The sequence below is a fragment of the Macrosteles quadrilineatus genome, unplaced genomic scaffold, assembly GCF_028750875.1.
Source record: "Macrosteles quadrilineatus isolate MER2022 unplaced genomic scaffold, UCM_ALF_1.0 Scaffold_1__1_contigs__length_201487025, whole genome shotgun sequence".
Classification (NCBI taxonomy): domain Eukaryota; kingdom Metazoa; phylum Arthropoda; class Insecta; order Hemiptera; family Cicadellidae; genus Macrosteles; species Macrosteles quadrilineatus.
The window spans coordinates 52,580,427-52,604,092 of record NW_026542594.1 but is presented as its reverse complement, the minus strand read 5'-3'; the positions used below and the strand labels follow the sequence as shown (position 1 = coordinate 52,604,092).

Below are 23,666 nucleotides of genomic sequence, written 5' to 3'. Positions count from 1 at the left end.
CACCTTGGTGGGGGTGCAATGCATACACACAGCATAACTCGCTCCATTACTGAGCCAGTATCGTACCTGTACGTGTACACCTTGGTGGGGGTGCACTACATACACACAGCAGAACTCGCTCCATTACTGAGCCAGTATCGTACCTGTACGTGTACACCTTGGTGGGGGTGCAATGCATACACACAGCATAACTCGCTCCATTACTGAGCCAGTATCGTACCTGTACGTGTACACCTTGGTGGGGGTGCACTGAATACACACAGCAGAACTCGCTCCATTACTGAGCCAGTATCGTACCTGTACGTGTACACCTTGGTGGGGGTGCACTACATACACACAGCAGAACTCGCTCCATTACTGAGCCAGTATCGTACCTGTACGTGTACACCTTGGTGGGGGTGCACTGAATACACACAGCAGAACTCGCTCCATTACTGAGCCAGTATCGTACCTGTACGTGTACACCTTGGTGGGGGTGCAATGCATACACACAGCATAACTCGCTCCATTACTGAGCCAGTATCGTACCTGTACGTGTACACCTTGGTGGGGGTGCACTACATACACACAGCAGAACTCGCTCCATTACTGAGCCAGTATCGTACCTGTACGTGTACACCTTGGTGGGGGTGCACTGAATACACACAGCAGAACTCGCTCCATTACTGTGACCGCCTCGGGGTGAGCCAGTATCATACCTGTACGTGTACACCTTGGTGGGGGTGCACTGCATACACACGGCATAACTCGCTCCATTACTGTGACCGCCTCGGGGTGAGCCAGTATCATACATGTACGTGTAAACCTTGGTGGGGGTGCACTGAATACACACAGCAGAACTCGCTCCATTACTGAGCCAGTATCGTACCTGTACGTGTACACCTTGGTGGGGGTGCACTGCATACACACGGCATAACTCGCTCCATTACTGTGACCGCCTCGAGGTGAGCCAGTATCATACCTGTACGTGTACACCTTGGTGGGGGTGCACTGCATACACACAGCATAACTCGCTCCATTACTGAGCCAGTATCGTACCTGTACGTGTACACCTTGGTGGGGGTGCACTGAATACACACAGCAGAACTCGCTCCATTACTGAGCCAGTATCGTACCTGTACGTGTACACCTTGGTGGGGGTGCACTGCATACACACGGCATAACTCGCTCCATTACTGTTATCGTCTCGGGGTGAGCCAGTATCATACCTGTACGTGTACACCTTGGTGGGGGTGCACTGCATACACACGGCATAACTCGCTCCATTACTGTGACCGCCTCGGGGTGAGCCAGTATCATACCTGTACGTGTACACCTTGGTGGGGGTGCACTGCATACACACGGCATAACTCGCTCCATTACTGTGACCGCCTCGGGGTGAGCCAGTATCATACATGTACGTGTAAACCTTGGTGGGGGTGCACTGAATACACACAGCAGAACTCGCTCCATTACTGAGCCAGTATCGTACCTGTACGTGTACACCTTGGTGGGGGTGCACTGCATACACACGGCATAACTCGCTCCATTACTGTGACCGCCTCGAGGTGAGCCAGTATCATACCTGTACGTGTACACCTTGGTGGGGGTGCACTGCATACACACGGCATAACTCGCTCCATCACTGTGACCGCCTCGGGGTGAGCCAGTATCATACATGTACGTGTACACCTTGGTGGGGGTGCACTGAATACACACAGCAGAACTCGCTCCATTACTGAGCCAGTATCGTACCTGTACGTGTACACCTTGGTGGGGGTGCACTGAATACACACAGCAGAACTCGCTCCATTACTGAGCCAGTATCGTACCTGTACGTGTACACCTTGGTGGGGGTGCACTGCATACACACGGCAGAACTCGCTCCATTACTGTTATCGTCTCGGGGTGAGCCAGTATCATACCTGTACGTGTACACTTTGGAGGGGGTGCACTGCATACACACGGCATAACTCGCTCCATTACTGTTATCGTCTCGGGGTGAGCCAGTATCATACCTGTACGTGTACACCTTGGTGGGGGTGCACTGCATACACACGGCATAACTCGCTCCATTACTGTGACCGCCTCGGGGTGAGCCAGTATCATACATGTACGTGTAAACCTTGGTGGGGGTGCACTGCATACACACAGCGTCCTTTCCTAGATACGCAGCTCTAATACATAATTGAGTACACGCGGTAAAAGTGTTTGTAATTATAACTAACTACATTTAGTACGCTGATTAGCGAACCAAGAAAAACAGTTGACCATTAAATACGGCCACTTTTATTTCTATTTTAAAAGTTTTTATTTTGATAGTATGCAATACAGTAAACGAATGAATTCCCTGAAGTTATTATGGTTTGGCAAACACCATTTGATTCTTAAAAAGAGGCCAAGACAAAATTTACTAAACACAAGTCAAATCTACTTCTTATAAACCGGATTTTTTATCCAGAGCCTTAACGTTAAGGCCAGAAGCAATTTCCCGGTCATTGAACGTAAATAGCCACTTTCTTCTGTATTTAGGGATAAGCATATCTCTAGAGCTATATTTGAAACCCAAAACAATATCGTTCTTCATCCTAAGTCGGGCAAGTCCGCAGCTATTGATGAAGCCATAAACAGTTCGTTGATCGTTGATGATCAACTTAGCAAGTACCACCGCCAAGTAGACCACTTCAGCCAACGAGTCTGTCCAGTCCCGAGGAGAAAATATACATTCATTTCACTAAGAGTGCATGATATATGTACAACGTAGTCTAAGGAGCAACTGAAGGCAGTCTCTCAGGTTCAGGACAAAGACAATTATTGTTCGTTTTTACAACGCTAAGTAACATATTTGATTTTTAATACAGAATTTTTGAGTTTTCGATAGTTTTAATTTCATATAGAGTGCTCTATACACGGAGTTTTGGCAGACTCTGGGATACTATTTAAATTCTATTACTTCTTTCAGCCATTAGCCTAGTTTGCAGGTTTAAGGCGGGTCTATATTGTCTCTGTCGTCAATGTGTAGCTTTTGTAGCATACAATTGGCTGACAACAGATTTAACGTTGTTGTGAAATGTTCACTTTAGGCTATATAAAATACAGACAATTAAAAGTAGCTTTTTAACGATACACTATAAGCTTACAACGTCTAACCAAAAATGATTAATCATGCTTTTAGCATGTGTCCGATGTAACCATTACCACATATTTCTACCAAGTTCTCAGATAGTATACCTAGTGTATGCGGGTTCAGAGATTATATCGCAGTATCGCTTTGTAGCACTAGCCTCCCGTCGACCGCCTGTTATTATAGTACGATAAAGGTGCATTGTCCCTGAAGCGACTCTTGCGATAGTAGCTGAGCGATAGTAGCTCAGCGATAGTAGCTGAGCACTGGTTAGCGTTGTTTCAAATGGGACCATTGTCCTTGACGCGACTGCGACTGGAGCGGCTAGCGGCTGAACACAGCGACTGTAGCGGGTCTGCTCTGAGGGCAGTCAGAGTCGCAGTCGCTGAGCGATTCGTGTTGTGTGTAGACTTGTTTTGCTCGTAATGTCTTCAAAGAAAACAAAACTGTTTTTTACCCCTAAAGAAGATATCAGATATGTACGTAATATTAAATCGCTACTATTATAAATTATAATTGAAAATACTTTTTAAAAATGCAACGTTTTTAAACGCACTATAAAGTACAAAATAATTTATAAATATGTGGGGAGAATAAATACTTGTAAGATTAAAAAAAAAACGTGGGCGCATGCTGATTTACAATTATCTTTACCTATTGAACGATTATTATCTATTGCATGCACCCCACGTTTTTAGTTTTAAATGTTTTAAGTATTTCCCTCCACATATTTATAAATTATTTTTACTTTTTAGTGCGTTTAAAAACGTGGCATTTAAAAAAAAGGATTTTTATTTATAATTTATTTTCTACTTTTTAGTCTTTAATGTGTAAATATGTTAAATCTATTTTATATGGCCTGTTAATACATACCAAACCCTTATTATCTGAAGTCATATGTTTTATATTTCCTTTGAACTGCTTATTTTATATTTAGAATCTCTCGGGAGCAGAACCTGTACCTCTAAGCTTTTCGAACTGTCGAATTTAAGTATTTACGGCTGACTTCAAAATGTAAACATGGAAAATTTGGAAGCCCATGGGGCTTAGCCAAAGGAAAATATAAAAATTAAATGTTATAGTATTACATTGTCATCCATTTGTGAGCTGTGTTCTCTAGTTTCATTTCTCTAGCTGGTCGGGAAGTTAGTTTAAAATTTATTGCAAAGTTTGTACCGGACAAAAAAGCGAGCTAGTAAAAACGTTTTAAAATTAGGAGGTGTCATGGCACTCATAGCACCAATTCACTCGAAAGTCAGCAAACTAATATACAGAATCGCTCTAGAACAATCGCTTCAGGGACAATGACATGGTTAGCTACTATCGCTGAGCTACTATCGCTGAGCTACTATCGCTGAGCTACTATCGCTGAGCTACTATCGCTGAGCTACTATCGCTCAGCTACTATCGCAAGAGTCGCTTCAGGGACAATGCACCTTAACGCGACCAGAGGCAGACCATCCGGAGCTCTAGGCAGTGGTTTGGGATATTCATTCGGTTCTCGAGGTACTACACCGTCGGTATACGAGGTTCTAGGCAGTAGTGTGGGATATTCATTGGGTTCTTGGGGTACTACCTAGTCGGTATACGAGGTTCTAGGCAGTAATGTGGGATATCCATTGGGTTCTTGTGGTACTACCTAGTCGGTATACGAGGTTCTAGGCAGTAGTGTGGGATATCCATTGGGTTCTTGTGGTACTCCCTAGTCGGTATACGAGGTTCTAGGCAGTAGTGTGTGATATTCATTGGGTTCTTGGGGTACTACCTAGTCGGTATACGAGTTTCTAGGCAGTAGTGTGTGATATTCATTGGGTTCTTGGGGTACTACCTAGTCGGTATACGAGGTTCTAGGCAGTATTGTGGGATATTCATTGGGTTCTTGTGGTACTACCTAGTCGGTATACGAGGTTCTAGGCAGTATTGTGGGATATTCATTGGGTTCTTGGGGTACTACCTAGTCGGTATACGAGGTTCTAGGCAGTAGTGTGTGATATTCGTTGGCTTCTTGTGGTTATAACCCGTCGGTATACGAGGTTTTTGGCTGTAGTATGGTACAGTATATTCAATTGGTTCTTGGGGTACTACGCTATTGGGCTAAAAGCTTTGACTACTGATACGTTAAAAGACTAATAAGACCAATTATTGAGAACGCACAGATTGTGTTTTTTCAAGGTAGTTTCTTTTGTTTGTTTGCCGGAAAGAATCGAATATAATTGCAATTTCTTAAGTATAATTTGTTTAGTGTTCATGTACAACGGGTAGCCGTGTTCGTGTTGTAACGGCATTCGCGCCTTACTGCAGTATGCAGGTATGCGAGATACGTAACTGTACATACAAGGTTGTTAAACAGTCTGTGGTATTGTATATTAATTATACACCTTCCGTCTACTCGACAGTGTCTACTCTCGTAACCTCTTGTGATGGATTACTGCTTTTAGGATTTCTTTTCAACCGTACTTGTTTAAACTATACTCAGATAATCGAAAGAATGCGCCTTGCGGAGCGGCCGCGGGGCGACCGAGTTTAAGTACAAACATTAAATTCACAAACCTGTGGAAACGTAAAACATAAGTTAAGCAATTTACAATGAATGGTGTTTAAATAGCCAGTTGCAAGTTTTCAGCACATGTTTGAAATATCGGTATCTTATACCGCTCAAATAATATTTTTTAACACGAATTGCAAAAATTTAAAAAAATCCAATTAGTGTTTTTACAAAATATAACTACATTTTATTAGTTCATCGGAATAAGATACAAAATATTTATAATATGTGCTGGAAACGTGTTTAACTAACTATTTGAATCAAATGCTGTTTATTAAAAAATGTCTAACATTCTGTTTCCAGGAGTGAAATAGAATGATTGTAACTCGGTCCCCGCGCGGCCGCTCCGCAAGGCACATTATTTCGATAATCGGAGCATAGGTTACTTACTGCTTATGTCTTTTTAAATGTGTAATAGCACTGTATATGATTATAAAATATTAACGTTGTACTTAATCTAGAAATGCTCGTTTAAGTGGGTATTTCAACTGCAACTTGCATTAACCGTTTAGCAAATTTTCATCTTTGCTCATTGTGCAAGTATATGGCTCGGAGTCCAGACAATGAGAGTCACTTGTCGGATCATTCAGCGTGTGTCACGTAGTTTGCGGTCCGAGGTAATTCGGAGGCAGAACAATAAGATGAGCGACCTTGGAGGCCGCAAAAAGTGACCGCAGCCTCGGCTCGTTAGCGGTGACCACCACCGACCACCACCAACCACCACCACCACCACCACCACCACCACCACCACCACCGACCACAGACCACCACGACCGCTACAAGGGTGTGTGGTGAACCAGCGAGGCAGCGACTATCCGGCAACCGGCTCACACTGTTGTCTGAAAGCATTCATCAACACGATCCCATGTTTACAGTTGAAGAAAAATATGTTCATGCGAGTTTCAACTTTAATATCTGTAAGAACTACCATCCGTTTGTGTTGAAACCCATAATCAAAACAAAACTTGTTCAAATATATTTTACATGAAAAGAAAATCGAGTGCACATATTTATCTCGTCAGTAACAATTTCTGTCGAAGAAACGAGTATTAATTCGATTCAATTAAAAATATTAATAAGTCAAGATTGGAACGGTTGGTGTTAGCTAAAACCTAAATAGTGTCGACAGATAAAACTAGGCCTACATACAGGGTATCTAATGTTGAAATTTGCTAATCGTGCCGAAAATGGTTATTAAACATTACTGGAAACAGTATTTACCATACGCCGATGGCCGAAGCACCGTTGATGAACATGATTATATGAAATGGTATGACATATTTCTATTTTATTTTGCTACGGATCTTTTAGTTACCCAATTTAAGTATAAAGTTCTTTAGATTTCAGTTATAAGAGGTTTTATTGTATCATTATATTCGTAAAAAGGAATAAAACTTAATTTTATGAATTTGCTTTGGAGAATATCACTCTATTTTGATATCCGAAGACATTCCACAGATTATAAACAGTTTAGCTCGCTATGATACAGTGGTGTGGTGTGGTGACGTAATACACTGTAAGCCTACACGCCGTGACTGAGCTCGGCCATCGTGTAGCGTGTAATAGCCTTCATATCACGCTCACAACATTAGACACTCATATACACATTCATCGAGACATAGTATAGAACATATTAATTGACCTTCAAAGAACAATTGTTTAGGATTTCCTTAGTTTTCTTAGGCGTTATTAATTCAAGTTGTAAGCGTTCAGGTTGTCGTCGGAACAACACATAACAATAGGAGTACAGAATGTTTTTTTAGTTTCATTAAGCTTCGTGTTTTCAAGATTTTTACAAACGTATGACTATTGTATATCTACTACTAGAACCTCTTGGCAAGGTCGCTAGTAACTCCAGACCAATGTGGCCACGTGCTCAGCATTGCTGTGTACTACAGTGTAACGTCCTCGCCGACGGCGTTGTGAAATGTCCATAACTGGAGTATACTCTGTGACAACACTAATTGCCGTCAAAGTAAAGCTAATGATTTAGCCAAAAGTTATGTACCGCTGCTTATTGAGAAGATCCTTAGCTCATTGAGGAGTTGCACGTTTTAATCAGGATTTCATGATACACCATACATTTATTGCATAACAATTTTGTTCTGTTAAACATTTTGTATGTTTTTCTTAAGGAAAGGTTAGATCGTAGAATCGTCACCCGGATCTAAATACTTCTTTTGTACTTAATTTATGTTGGCACCGTGCGAACTCTCGCCAAGGACAGGTAGTTAATTGTAATATAATGATAGCTTGGCACTGGCAGACTTGTTAAGTACGGTATGTGGTGCTGTAGTGTCTATGATAACATGTAGTTTAGGTTCATGTTCAGTTGATCCAGCCAGTAGTGTGTGAGGAGCTCTCATGCGTGTATGGCCTACACCACAACACACTCCGCCTCACTTACACATGCTAATTAGCTGACAACACTTGCATAACATTGGGAGCGAGCCATCGGGATGGGATCATTATTGTTCCCATTGTTGGTACATAACCCTCTGTGTACGTAGTGGCTTGGGACATTCGTACAGCATTCAATGACAATACAGTATTTATGTTTGTAAATTAATTTTCCTTCTTAAAATCCTTAATGCAATTTAAAACTGGATTAAATATCCCAAATTTAGTAAAATGTAACACATAGAGTCCAAATAAACAACGTATTGACATCGATTGTAAGAAATAAATGCTGTTAGTATAATAATCTACTCTTTGATTGTATGGTAATTAAAATTTCATTTCCAGATAATTTTACTGAAGAATTTCCATGGGTATATGGTCATTATAATTATAAAAGTCTAGGATAGCTAAATGTTTATTTTTAAATTTGAGATGTTAAGAGACAAAGTTATTCATTTTTACTAATAACAAATTGATGTAAAGTTGTGTAACATTAGACGTTTGGTAGAATCTGTGTTTACACTGTCAATGATTTGATCGAATGTTACACAACTTGGCTGCACGGCAGACACCCAAAACACGTCCGTAACCAGGAAAAGAGGCCGTGAAGAAAGTGTGTTGAAGCGAGAAGTAGGATGATCCTGGAATGGTAATTGCTGAGATGGTCCGGAAAGAACTGTCGTACTCTAATTGATGCTCAGATATTGTGAGTGAGAAAGTCAGTCCCAGGACTGGGAACCCGAGGTCGAACCGCTCATAGTTCACTTACACAGTCCGCAGTCCTCGGCCTGTAAAAACTGGAGAAACCGGACGGGAAAGTGTTTTTGTCCGAACCATTTATCCTCACACGGGGTTTTCACACTCCTCTTATAATTTCCTCTTACTCATACTGCTCATATATTACAGTTGGTTTTCTTTTTACGCGTGTTCATTGAGAGGTGGGTGTACATATAAGCCACCATGTTAACCTCAACAACGTGCTTTGGTAAAGTAATGAATGGAAACTTAAACGGGCTTGATCTTCTTATACTAGATTGATCATTATAATATTACCACGGATTTATCGTAGAAATCCGTTCTAAAATTTTAGGTATATTTTGTTGACAGATTCTGATCCTTGAATACTTCAAATTCAGTTTTGGCATTTTCTTTTGTCACAACCATCTATACCTTTAGGTTTATTTATCCAAGTTCGTGATTGTTCTACAGTACTCCTAGACTGTAAGAGTTATTTGGACGTATCAGAAGTGAGCCGTGTCGTGCCGATGTGTTGACACCAAAGTGACGATGTATCGGATCAGACTGTACATAGTGCCGGAGGGCGAGTGCGAGGGGGAAGGCGATGACGTGCCTGGAGAGGAGAACACCCCCCGGGCCAACCCTCACAGATCACACTCTGACAAGGTGAGTTCTCCTAGTGATGGCTCTACTTATCCTAGTTTTCTATTGTTTACTATTTACGACTCACGACGGTATACTGAGCCTCATCTGCCTTCTCCTGATGACACCTGGTACAGTAGATGCCCGACTGGCGACTGACACACAAACCGACAACCTGGTGGATCGCTGTAATTTAGAGGTACAGTAAACCAGATTGAGGGTTCTGAATCCGCAATAAAACCAACTGGAATGGTCGCCCAACGCAACGACCAGTTACAACTAACTGGGGCCGTACTTTGACTGTTACGGCTCATGCATCTGCGTGGAATGAGGTAGTGGCCACTGCGTCGAATAATGGGGTTGAGTAATCCAACCCATCTGTTGGATGTAATAATTAGAAGTGCCCCATGTCCGAGTTTACGTGGGAACATTTAGATGAAATTATGTCTTTCAACCTACGAAGTAATTGGTTTCAGTTTCACTGGCTGATTATTAGTATTATACTAAGCTGGATGCTGTTTTTATCTTATAATTTTCGAACACGCGCTGTTATTTCATGTAGAGTAAGCACATTATGAGTTTTCTGCCAAAGTCACACGAATCACTTTTGAACCTTCTTCATATAACTTGTTATGTAAAAGTTTGTAACATAAATGTTAATACCTTCTGCAATTTTGTAAAAAAAATCAATATCCGTTCCTAAGTAGTATTTATTGACATTTTTTGATAAGTTTTTCACACTAGGCAAGACAAGTTTGTGTGTACATCAGAAATGTTACCGATATTTACCTATACGGAATGCCAGGCAACTTATCTTTCCACAAAATTACCTGATTTTCCAGTTATCGAACCAGTGAAATTAAATTACTAGGTAACTATTTTAACTGCTCAATTTGCATTACTTCCCTTGGATCGTGAGGTATAAATATTACTTAAAATTTAAAAGGAGAAACACTATAATTACTATTTATTCCTAAGCGCTTATCACAGACGATCACAGATTGCTTATTTACTCAGCTCCCTCTATCCTCTCCTTTCTCTGACGAAGGGCAATCGCAATGGCGAAGATCGTGGAACCTGATGGACCGTGGAGGCTCTAGTGATAAAAGACGGAAAATATGTCATTATTGTCTATCGGAACTGATCAGGAAGGCACGATCCTGGCCCAGCATGGGACGGAGCTCCTTCCTCGAGTTATGAAACCATTGAGAAGTTTAGTAAATGGCTCAATGCCTCGGGTCGAACTGGAGAAACAGTCAAGTAGAAACCCTCGGAATCGCTGCATTAGTGATTTGTACCATACATTAGAGGGAAAATACATAAGATTTAATTGAACACTCCTGTTATGTGAGCTAATACCCTAGAAATAACAATTAAACTCTACAATAATTACACTAAGAGTTTGAAGTTCACTAAAAATCGATCATTCGAAGATTTACACTGATTCTGAAAAATTTAAACATTGGTTGGGGTTGTTTTTCATTGGTCTTTAAATATGTCTACGAATTGTTCAGCATATGATTGAAACAGATCCAAACTTTTGCTTTTTGAGCCCCCCAAAAGTAGATAAATGACAAACGTCGAAGTGAAGATCCCAATTATTAAGTATTTTTAAGAAGTTTCATAGTAAGTCTAAAGCTGAACAGTAGCAAAAGGAAATTCCTCGTTTAAGCTCGTTAATGCTCAATGAAATAAAGGGTAGTTCGAAAGTAACTATTTTTCTCATTTCCTCTGATATAAATAGTTTACTACGAAGAAAGTAGTGAAATTAACAAAACATGTCATTACGAGCCTTTGCGTGTCAAGCTTGGGTATACCTAAATTGAGCACAACGGTCAGAAAACAGTCAACTTTCGTACACGAACTGTGTTCAGTGATCACCTCAACGTCTTGGGACCACCCAAACTGAGTAAAGTTATCGCTTAAGTATCGTGGGACCACCCAAACTGAGTACAGTTATCGCTTAAGTATCGTGGGACCACCCAAACTGAGTACAGTGATCGCCCCAGCATCGCGGGACTACCCTAACTGAGTACAGTGTTCACCCCAGCATTGTGGGACCACCCAAACTGAGTACAGTGATCGCCCCAGCATCTTGAGACCAACCTAACTGAGAACAGTGATCACCCCAGCATCGTGGGACAACCCAAACTGAGGTCAGTGATCGCTGAAGCATCATGGGACCACCCAAACCGATTACAGTGATCACTCCAGCATCGTGGGACCACCCAAACGGAGTACAGTGATCACCCCAGCGTCGTGGGTCCACCCAAACTGAGTACAGTGATCGTCCCAGCATCGTGGGACCACCTAAACTGAGTACAGTGATCGCCTCAGCTTCGTGGGACCACCCAAACTGAGTACAGTGATCTGATCACTCCAGCATCGTGGGTCCACCCAAACCGAGTACAGTGTCGCCTCAGCTTCGTGGGACCGCCCGAACTGAGTAGGCCCTACAGTGAATGCCCCAGCATCGTGGGACCACCCAAACTGATCGCACAGTTAGCAATACACTTATAAGTAATGTTAAACTATCGAATAACAATTATGTAAACAAATGCTACAGTGTGAACAAACTTTCTACCATTCAGTACTGTATGATGAAAGAAGAAACATAAGTTAGTTATGTTAGTATTAGGGTATGTAAATAGTGATCTGTACACGTTTGAGCAATCGGTTTTTCCAAGTACATCGGAGCATTTTACTTTTTATACACAAAGCTTTATTATTACGTTTTAAGTGTATGAACATTCTGAATTCATAAAGGTTTTTTTACTTTACAATGCCCAGTTAGCTTGACATTTTATTGTCTGTTATAGATTGGCATTAAGTTGAAAGTGCCAGTTAATATCAATGATCATGACGTAGACCTCTATTGTAAACTCAAAAACCCCGTTAACTTGAGAATTTGGGGAAGCCATGTGAACGTCAAGATGCTGATCGCTGTGCTCAGGCTGGACGCTGCCCTGGTTATGTCATTGGTACGGCTGCTGCTGCTGCTGCTGCTGATGTTGTAGATTGCTTATGGTCAAATGAGGGACGTTGTGAAAGCTGTTATTGTTTGGTCGTTGTTGTTTGGTGTCGAATGAGTACAGGCGAACAACGTACGTACAACATGCCAAAGGTGCAGTGTGGTACTACATCCAACTACTCCACCCTTCTCCTTGTGTTTTGTGGTTATATACATACTTTAATTTATCATCCCGTATAGAAATTATTAGTTAAACTATGGCGTGAAGCGAGTAGAGTTATATTACAAATTGTGTTATTTTTTGTATCATGCCTATATTTTATGACATATTAAACTGTCAAATCAGTAATGGTATTAGCTATGAGGCTATCCATAAATTATAAAGTCCAAATTACCCATGAACCATTGAGAAAACTAAAAGTCACGCCCCCATAAACCATACACAAAAATGTTTGTCATGACGGAAAACTATCCATTACTGTATTTCATAAATTGCCCTTTAAGGTCGTAAACCCTTTCTAAAAGGAACATTCCATATTCCTAATGTTAATACCTCAGCTGTATTTAACTGTTTGTTATTCTTTCAATTTTTTACCTTTTTAAAATCAGGTGTAATTATTACTGCATTCTGTTTTGTTTATCTCATTCATCTTAACCAATCAATAGTTTTATTATTAATAACTAGCTGGCCCGACAGACGTTGTCCTGTCCTAATGTGGTTTTATGCCTAATGCTTGTTCATATTCAAGATCCTGGTTGAAGTTCGTTCGCTACGCTCACTCACCTTTAGGTTGGAGCTCATTCGCTGCGCTCACTTGCCTTCAGGTTAGCTCGTTCGCTACGCTAACTCGCCTCTAGGTTGAAGTTCGTTCGCTACGCTCACTCACCTTTTGGTTGCAAATTAGCTGTTGTCATAAATAAAAAAATAATAATCGTGCTGCACCCTGTTGGTAAACTTATCAACTTTTTAATGCTATTTAACATCACAGAATCAAATTGCTTAGTTGTTCCACCTGTTAAGAGCCTTTAATTCCATTTAAATATGAGTAGGTACTCATAAGTTAACATGGGAAACTCCAGAGCCACTGGGGCGGAGCCCTTTTGACGGATCTGCACCAAACATCTCACAAACCATCCTTGAATAATGCTTAATAATGCCTGAAAGTTTCATTACAATTTGTCGGGCGGTTTCGGAGTCCATAAAGGACAAACAAACAAACATACATACAAACAAACATACATTGGATTATGCAGGGTGATCAACTCAAGGAGGCCACCATTGGGATATCGGAAACGGTAAGAATTAGAGAAAACTTTAAATGGGGGACATTCCTTTATTTTTTTGTGGCAGTTAAAAATATGATTTTATTTTTCCGAAATTCAGCCGCCATTTTCCAAAATGGCGGCCAACTTAGAAATTTCTTATGGAACACCCTATATTTTATAATGTTTTCGGATAGAATAGGCAATTTAAAAACTTTTTTATTCTTGACTTTTTTTCGATAAACCCGGATTCTTTTTTTCGATGTTTAGGAGTTACAGCCTATGGAAAAATGACTTCCGGTGTACATATTACATCATGTAGCTTCTAAACAAGTGGGTTTATAGCGAAAATGCGAAAAGTAAATAAGTCAAATAAGTCTTAAAATTGCATCCACATTCCAAAAAGACCATAAAATTCGTTAAAACTATTAATTCTATTATTTCCAAAATGGCGGCAAACTTGAAAAGTGGAAAACTGTGTATTTTATGGTCTTTTTGGAATGTGGATGCAATTTTAAGACTTATTTGACTTATTTACTTTTCGCATTTTCGCTATAAACCCACTTGTTTAGAAGCTACATGATGTAAAATGTACACCGGAAGTCATTTTTCCATAGGCTGTAACTCCTAAACATCGAAAAAAAGAATCTGGGTTTATCGAAAAAAAGTCAAGAATAAAAAAGTATTTAAATTGCCTGTTCTATCCGAAAACATCATAAAATATAGGGTGTTCCATAAGAAATTTCTAAGTTGGCTGCCATTTTGGAAAATGGCAGCTGAATTTCGGAAAAATAAAATCATATTTTTAACTGCCACAAAAAATAAAGGAATGTCCCCCATTTAAAGTTTTCTCTAATTCTTACCGTTTCCGATATCCCAATGGTGGCCTCCTTGAGTTGATCACCCCGATTACCCTGTATATAGATTAAAGTCAAACGGGGTGAAGCCCGGTTGCAGGCTTCCTTTTTCACCTTTTATCGAACACAACACAACCAATATAGTGTGATATATTTAAGCGAGCTTACTTTGAAACTCTTCATCGTATTCTCGTGACTAATTTATTATGTTGTGAAAAATCAAATGTCTCAAAGTCCGCAAACATAACAATTAGGGCTACGCCACCAGTATAGGCCGTATATACCAGCGATAACATAAGACCAAACAGATGATCCCAGGTCTTGACTAACTGTAGTGGATTGGTATTACTGGATTTGTTCCAAGGACCACGTTTCGAAGTATTTAATCACCTTCCAACCTATTAACATGGAGGTTGAAACATTATTATGAATTTAATACATATTTGATTTAATACAATTCTGCTTTTAACATTAAAGCATTGTATAGTTCACAGTATAGCCTATGTAAGTTAGGATAATGTTCGATAGTGACAAAAATGTCCAAAAAACAATTTACAAAAGTAAAAATCGTTTAAACTGAAACTCTTAAAAAAAACTCTTGGGAACCGGATTATTACTTAATGTTTGACGTCACAATACATACAACATAGTATCCAAGCTTTGCATATCAAGTATGACAGTGTTATGTTGTTGCTGACTTGCACAATAGTTATTTAATTAGCATTGCAATCATGTGTAGATGTTGTTTGACTTCACACATTCCAAACGCACTTTCTAAGGCAGTGGAGATGTGTTGAAAGTGTTTTTAAACAATAAGCAAATAAATTATTCAAAGTGTTATTGTTTAGTACCGGTACACATTGATTAGTCACATTGATTGAGCAATTGATTAGTCATAGAAAAAGTAAATAATAATATAATGTGTTCATATTATTCATAACATTTGAGATGGGGACGCCACCTATGTGCGTATTTCAACCTTAATATTAATGTAGAATGGAGTATGATGTCTTGTGTAGCTTTGTTAGGCGAAAGACCACGAAGACCAGCTGTTTCATTAGTCAGGACCATTTATTGAAAGCCCAATGACAAAGGACAGCTGGTTCCAGTTTCATGGAGTTGAATGGACCTACGCACTTCATGCTATGATATTGTTAGCATCGAAATACCTTTTTCTCGAAACAAAATCAGACCAAAAGCAACGACGTGTATAACGAATCCATAACGCCGGATAATAACATCAGTGTATTGGTGAAGACACACTAAAAGTAAAAAGAGACAGCAAATTGTTGGTCATAATCAAAGTTTTCACTGCGTTTTGTATCTCTCTCATTTTCTGTGAACCGTCCTCAACATTGTTGCAATACGTATTCTATGAATCAGTCCGATGAGTTCAGCTCTGCGGTTAGCGCTCTACAAGGGAAAGGTAGAGTCTGGTGTAGACTGTAGGTGATGTAAGACCCAATTACTGATATCAGGATCAGACCTTGGTACGAGTGACCCCTGACCCGGGTCGGCGTGTGTGTGAGTGGGTGGGTCTACCACTCTCTGTGACCACTACTGCCGTGTGTGGCCGTGATGTCATCAACTCACTGGACACCTCACACAGGTTTATAGAATCCCAGCGTCGGAAGTAGCAATAGTTGACTCGATCCTTCACCCCTCAATGAAACTGTTGTAAATGTTAGGACTCAGCACGACTGGTTGGAAACTGCAGTTTGCTGTTGAAATGCTGAAAATGGTAGCACGGGTCGAAGGGTCTTTCAAACCTTGTAATGTCAAATCTGATATCACGTCCACTAGTCACTTCGATATACTTATTGAACTGATGTGGTCAACATAACTCGAAAGCAAAGAAGAGTATACTATGAGCATACCAAATTAACCCTGATAAAACCAAATCGTAATCATAATGTCATAATTTTAACTTGAATAAGAATCTCTCCAGAGTGTAATACATTAAGCGGATTTACGTGATTTTACATTGTCAACGAAAGTTACTTTAAGTTTTAATGTATTCCGAATAAAAAAGCTTGAGCGTACTTATTTTTAATCGTAGTTCAGTAGCATAGTTATTTTTTATAGTTCGATTCCCCTTTCTAAATTTTTTACACTGCTCAAATCAACTCGGTATTTGAACTTCCAATACATGTTGGGTTATTTAATTGTTTATTACTCTCAGTAGTTCTTCGTACGACAGGTACAAACTAACACAGTGGCGCTTCTATTTGCACATCTTAAGCTACTAGATAAAAGACTTTTTGGAGTGAGCCTCGAAGACCCTTAATAGTGTATTAACATGTATAATCTTAAATATATTATTCCAACATAATCATTAGTCTTTAATATACATATTTTGATTATTACTATTTGATGTTACAACTTATAAATCTCTTCTTTTTAAACAATCGTCATGCCACTTGTAACCTCTATAAGATAATTATAAGATACTTATATTACGGTTATTTGCGGTTTTGGTCGCTATTTAGAAAGTCGCTGCGAAATTTAAAATTATATATATATATATATGGTCAGAGCAGTTTTAACGCTTGATTGCGTTTGGTTATGGCGGGATAATATGGTTTCTCTTTTAGAAATGGAAAATGTACACCTTCTTAACCTTTAATCCATTTGCTGCTATTTTAACTCACCTGATTCCCACTCCTGACTCTAAACTGAGTGCAACTAAGCCTATATGCCTATGTACTGGTTGAAATAGTAATACTCCCCAGTCCATCACTAAACTACATCACTGCATGTTATGGTAGAGATTCTAAGTTGCTCATCCCTAAACTCCACCCCTTTATGATCTGATGGACATTCTCAGATGCTCATCCCTATACTGCATCGCTAAACTGTATCACTGTATGCTATGAAGGAGATTCTCAATTGCTCATCCCTAAACTATGTATGCTATAATAGAGATTCTCATTTGCTCATCCCTAAACTGCATCACTGTATGCTCTGATGGACATTCTCAGTTGCTCATCCCTAAACTGCATCACTGTATGCTCTGATGGACATTCTCAGCTGCTCATCCCTAAACTGCATCACTGTATGCTCTGATGGACATTCTCAGTTGCTCATCCCTAAACTGCATCACTGTATGTTCTGATGGACATTCTCAGTTGCTCAACCCTAAACTGCATCACTGTATGCTCTGATGGACATTCTCAGTTGCTCATCCCTAAACTGTATCACTATGTGCTCTGATAGACATTCTCAGTTGGTCATCCCTAAACTGCATTACTGTATGCTCTGATGGACATTCTCAGTTGCTTATCCCTAAACTGTATCACTGTATGCTCTGATGGACATTCTCAGTTGCTCATCCCTAAACTGCATCACTGTATGTTCTGATGGACATTCTCAGTTGCTCATCCCTAAACTGCATCACTGTATGCTCTGATGGACATTCTCAGTTGCTCATCCCTAAACTGTATCACTGTATGCTCTGATGGACATTCTCAGTTGCTCATCCCTAAACTGTATCACTGTATGCTCTGATGGACATTCTCAGTTGCTCATCCCTAAACTGCATCACTGTATGCTCTGATGGACATTCTCAGTTGCTCATCCCCAAACTGCATCACTGTATGCTCTGATGGACATTCTCAGTTGCTCATCCCTAAACTGCATCACTGTATGCTCTGATGGACATTCTCAGTTGCTCATCCCTAAACTGCATCACTGTATGCTCTGATGGACATTCTCAGTTGCTCATCCCTAAACTGCATCACTGTATGCTCTGATGGACATTCTCAGTTGCTCATCCCTAAACTGCATCACTGTATGCTCTGATGGACATTCTCAGTTGCTCATCCCCAAACTGCATCACTGTATGTTCTGATGGACATTCTCAGTTGCTCATCCCTAAACTGTATCACTGTATGCTCTGATGGACATTCTCAGTTGCTCATCCCTAAACTGTATCACTGTATGCTCTGATGGACATTCTCAGTTGCTCATCCCTAAACTGCATCACTGTATGCTCTGATGGACATTCTCAGTTGCTCATCCCCAAACTGCATCACTGTATGCTCTGATGGACATTCTCAGTTGCTCATCCCTAAACTGTATTACTGTATGCTCTGATGGACATTCTCAGTTGCTCATCCCTAAACTGCATCACTGTATGCTCTGATGGACATTCTCGGTTGCTCATCCCTGAACTGCATCACTGTATGCTCTGATGGACATTCTCAGTTGCTCATCCCTAAACTGTATCACTGTATGCTCTGATGGACATTCTCAGTTGCTCATCCCTAAACTGCATCACTGTATGCTCTGATGGACATTCTCGGTTGCTCATCCCTGAACTGCATCACTGTATGCTCTGATGGACATTCTCAGTTGCTCATCCCTAAACTGCATCACTGTATGCTCTGATGGACATTCTCATTTGCTCATCCCTAAACTGCGTAACTGCAAGTTATGGTAGAGATTCTAAGTTTCTTAACCCTAAAGTACATCACTGTATGCTCTGATGGACATTCTCAGTTGCTCATCCCTAAACTGTATCACTGTATGCTCTGATGGACATTCTCATTTGCTCATCCCTAAACTGCATCACTGTATGCTCTGATGGACATTCTCAGTTGCTCATCCCTAAACTGCATCACTGTATGCTCTGATGGACATTCTCAGTTGCTCATCCCTAAACTGCGTAACTGCAAGTTATGGTAGAGATTCTAAGTTTCTTAACCCTAAACTACATCACTGTATGTTATGTTGGTGATTCTGAGTTGCTCAATCCAAAACTGCATCACCGTATGCTATGGTGGTGATTTTCAGTTGCTGAGATTCTCAGTTACTTAACAGTCAACACCCAACGACCTTTGAGCCATTCCGTAACAGTTGCATCACAGTGTTTCTAGTTGGAAGTTTTAGCGTCTCCGCTGGCCACGGTTTATTACCGCCTCTTCCCTTTATACTGTGTTCCTCATTCCTTGCGCCATCTGTTTTTGTCCATGGAAATTCCACGCTTATCTGTTTCGGTTGGTATATAAACATTTTTTAAAGGTTTATCTCGGGGAATATTGTAAAAGCTGCTAGTAGATAATCGATATTTTTGAAATATTTGTATGATTCTAAAATTACTGTATGTGGAATTGGAGTTTTACAGTGTATGTTATTATTCCATGTATACATTTTAAAAACCTACAGATTGGTTAACAGTTATTCTTAAACCGTGGAATTTTCTGATTATTATTGGTACCTGATAAAAGTATTTTGAAAGTACTTTTTCCATTCTTATGTGTTCAACATCCATCAAGTCCATACTTCGATCCGCGTCTAATTTAGTATAGGTGTCTAAGTGCAGTATGAGCTATTTTTTTTCTGTGAAAACACAGTAGCTTGACATTCCTAAATATGAAAACAGAATTTAGCAGGTAGCGATATTTAGGCCCATAAATGTATTGGTTTAGCTTTATACGTACCTTTCTTTTGGTGTTGTTTAATTTTTGTAAGAGGTTAGTGGTATTACTTAACTTTGTAGGTGCCCGTCCACGTGTTCCCCAAATGCATTCATGGTCCTCGGGTTCGCAGTCCATGGAACGAAGACACTGATCACTGCCCAATCAGCCCAGTTTGCTGATTGTCGCACTAGGTGGTAATAGACAGCTTCGGTCCGCCGCGCCGGAAGCCCGTGGAAGGTTTCCTAGAGTCGAGTTACGGGTTACGGCCATCAGCGACGGTGGATTGATCGACATTGCGCAATGCCTCTCATCTCACGGCTACTAACAATGGGAACCGTCGTTTAACCTGATTTGAAGGAGATGATCCCACATGTTCCGTAGAGAATCTTCCGCATCATGTAGCTTTTTCGCCGTAACACGATTTACCTAACAACTTTATGTATGCTACAAAAAATGTTAGGGTTTACACATATAACAGTTTTTTATTATTAATTTGTTTACTTAGCTATTTTTGTAGAATTACTAGTAATTCCAAAATTTTTTAAAAACTTTAACTCTAAGGTTGTGAATAATCCAATCAACATTATACGCGGCGCTGGGTAGCCTAATATCGACAGAAATATACCGTTCTGTTATACTATTAGGTCAAGTTTGTTTACGGCTAAGGAGTTACATTTCTTAGTTTGTAAGCTGCAACTTCTCCCATTACCATTCAAAGCCAGTACAGTAGTAGCCTGTACTGTATGTGTATTGTGTATAGGCCTCCGCTGTGTGAGTGCGCGGCAAGTCCTAATTACAGTTGCGTATCGCTGATGAAGAGATATTCGTGGTCTCAGCATGTCTCAGTCACTCATTGACTTCGCACGCATAATTACATAACCGCTAGTGATGACAAAAGTGTTCGATCATATTCATTCTCTTAGTATATCTGTATAGTTGTATACCATATCTTATCTTACTAATATTGTAAATGTGAAAGTTTGTGTGTTTCTTTGTTTGTTTGCTTGTTTGAAGTTCAATCACGCATTAATTACTGGACGGATTGGGCTGAAATTTGGCATGATGATAGCTCACATTCCGGATTAACATATAGGCATATTCTTATCTCAAAAATCGTTTCGGGCTCCGCCCCAGTGGCTCTAGAGTTTCCCATGTCAACCTTATGAGTACTCATATTTAAATGGAATTAAAGAATTTAGTCAGCTGTTGCAATTAAAAAGGTTGGTTCAATGGTATGGAAAAGCGTTAAAAGTTATAAGATTCGCCAACAGGGTGCAAAACTATTAATTTTTCATTTATGAAAACAGCTTATTTGAACTAAGGATCAATAAAAAACTGTGATACGCAATGAGAACCGTCTGTTTACAGTTTTGTTTATGTTTTTAATTTCACGAACAGTTTGTGATATTTTGTGAATCTTTAATATTTTTTTTTATTGTTTGAGTGAAGTGGTAGAACATTTTGACTATGGTAGATGTGTAATATACTATAGCATACCGTAAATTTAAAGAAGCACATTTTATCATACTGTGTCCTCTCCCATTGCAAACGCAAAGCTTGAGTATAACCACATAATATAGATACATAAAGTGGTATAAAGTGGTATAACTGTACTAAGCATTTTATACTTATATGCCAATCCCGTACGAAGGACGGGTACTCTGCTAGTGCTACATAAATTCAGTCAAAAAACCTACAGCCTAGACTCTTAATTGGGTAGTATTTAATTCCTGTAATTTTGTGGGCCTACTTTTGACAAAATTAACTCATAGAGGAAAATTTAAACAAACTACCTCCAACGTATGGACTTAATATGTGTTGGCTGGCCGTTAAACGTATTGCGTGATAAATATTATTCTTTTACAGCATCCTTTCAATAAATTCACTATAAAAGATTACAAATACATTTCCAAAGACTACTCTTTGTTAACGCGTTGTTTTACGGGACCCCTTAAATGCAATAAATACTACTAGTGAACCTGTGCGGCTCAATGCCCCGCAAAAACATATTAATTTAGAAAACGAATTCATCGTGTTATATATTGACTCGACGTCGAAAATTAAATTCGGTAATAATAAAGCCTTAGAAGGGAAGCAGTCCAGCCATTTTCTAGGTGTATGCGTATTATATTTATTAAATTAATAAGTGTTTAAGGTTAAGTATGTTATAGTGTAGTTATTTTTTTTTTATTTTTAAAAACAAATTTAACAAAACATCATATCAAACCAATTGGCCTCTGTAGCATATTTTGAGGGTCATAAAATACTGCTTGAAGAAAACACTTTTAAAAATAAACACTAAAAAACAATATTTTGATCACAAAAGAACTTCCATGAATACTACGATTTTAGTCTTAAAGTTACCTTCAGGAATATTACTCTGGTCAGAATTTTCCGTAATGAATATGCGTATCCTATTAAAAGATGTAGCCTTACTTAAAACAACAAATATAAATATATATATATATATTTGCTCATGACTGAAATTGGTCTGGCTAAGAACAGTGCTGCTCTTTAATTAAAGTGCTTGTGCTGCAAATTAAAAAAAAAACGAAATTAGCATTATTTTCATTTTAAAAGGTAAGTTTGTTTCAGACGGGCAAATTTTTATCCTCGAAATCAAAATATGTCCCTACTCACTTGTTCCAGTTAGGACTTTACATTCTACTTTACATTCTTGTTAACCGTTCTGATCACATGAAGCCTTGTGCCATTAATGAGGCCCTTTTTGATGTATTAATATCAATAAAACCACTGCCCCCTTTTATTAGTATAATCTGTGTCTTGGCAATCCACTGACCTCTATATTTAAAAACTCAGTTGGATTTTCTAGATGGGTGTCTCTGCCTTCGTCTGTTTTCGAGGACCCACTCTTCTTCCCCTTGGCATACTGACAATTAATTACCTAACTTGTCAAGTTCATGTAGTAATTCATTAAAACTGTTAGTTTATAAAGAAAATTAGATAAAAGTTACTTGGCTTGGTGCTTTCATAACTGCTAACTCAAAATACATCACCCACAGGTAAAAAAGAATCAAGTTATTGGTAAAAAAAACAAAAAAAAAACTATGTTTGTGTAAAAACATTATTCACACGAAGTAGATGATTTGTTTGATTTCTCGATCAGCTTTTTCATTTCTAATGAATTAATAATGTCAAAGATTTGTGATTTTAATTACATCAATTATTATAGTAAAGTTGTCTAAATATGGTAACTTATTCTCAACTAAATTTTACTATTCCCAGAATGAAAATAAAGTAGTGAGATACAATATGAGTAAAGTTTAAGGCACACAATCCTTGATGGAAATGTAGTATACATTAACAGTCATAATACACAGCAATTGTTATGTAGTAGACTTTGAAAATTTTCAAGTAACAAACATATGTTTCTGTAAATAAAAATTATCTCCCTTGTTATCCTTATGGAGAAATACGAAACTTTAAAGGGCCCCAGGGCCTCACTCTCTAATTATTTCCTTTAAAAAAAGGTTTCCTGCACAACTTCACGTTACGCTCTTTCCAATGACACCAAAAACATGTCAATCGGTTCAGTAGTTTCGGAGGAGAAATTGTCACAAAAAACCTGCTTGCGTATTAAATAAGTATAGATGACATTTTCACTATGCAATTGAAATCCACACAAAGCTACAGAAAATTATATTTTCCTTGTTTTTAATAATTATCTTGGTTAGCCCAAACATAAGTTATTAACAAACATACTCGG

General features: G+C 39.1%; 1 protein-coding gene across 4 annotated transcripts in view; it reads left to right on the top strand.

The window, feature by feature from the left end:
- LOC128983067 (rhotekin-like) overlaps nucleotides 1–23,666 on the top strand; it is a 194,687-nt gene that overhangs the window by 53,020 nt on the left and 118,001 nt on the right. The window contains exon 2 of one of the 4 annotated variants that reach the window (XM_054402206.1): nucleotides 9,156–9,452. The exons of 1 other annotated variant lie outside the window; for it this stretch is intronic. In XM_054402206.1, coding sequence (XP_054258181.1) covers nucleotides 9,336–9,452 — 117 coding nt within the window. In that variant the 5' untranslated portion in view covers nucleotides 9,156–9,335. The remainder of the gene's footprint in view (nucleotides 1–9,155; nucleotides 9,453–23,666) is intronic. 2 more of the 4 variants (XM_054402207.1, XM_054402208.1) reach the window with 2 other exon arrangements.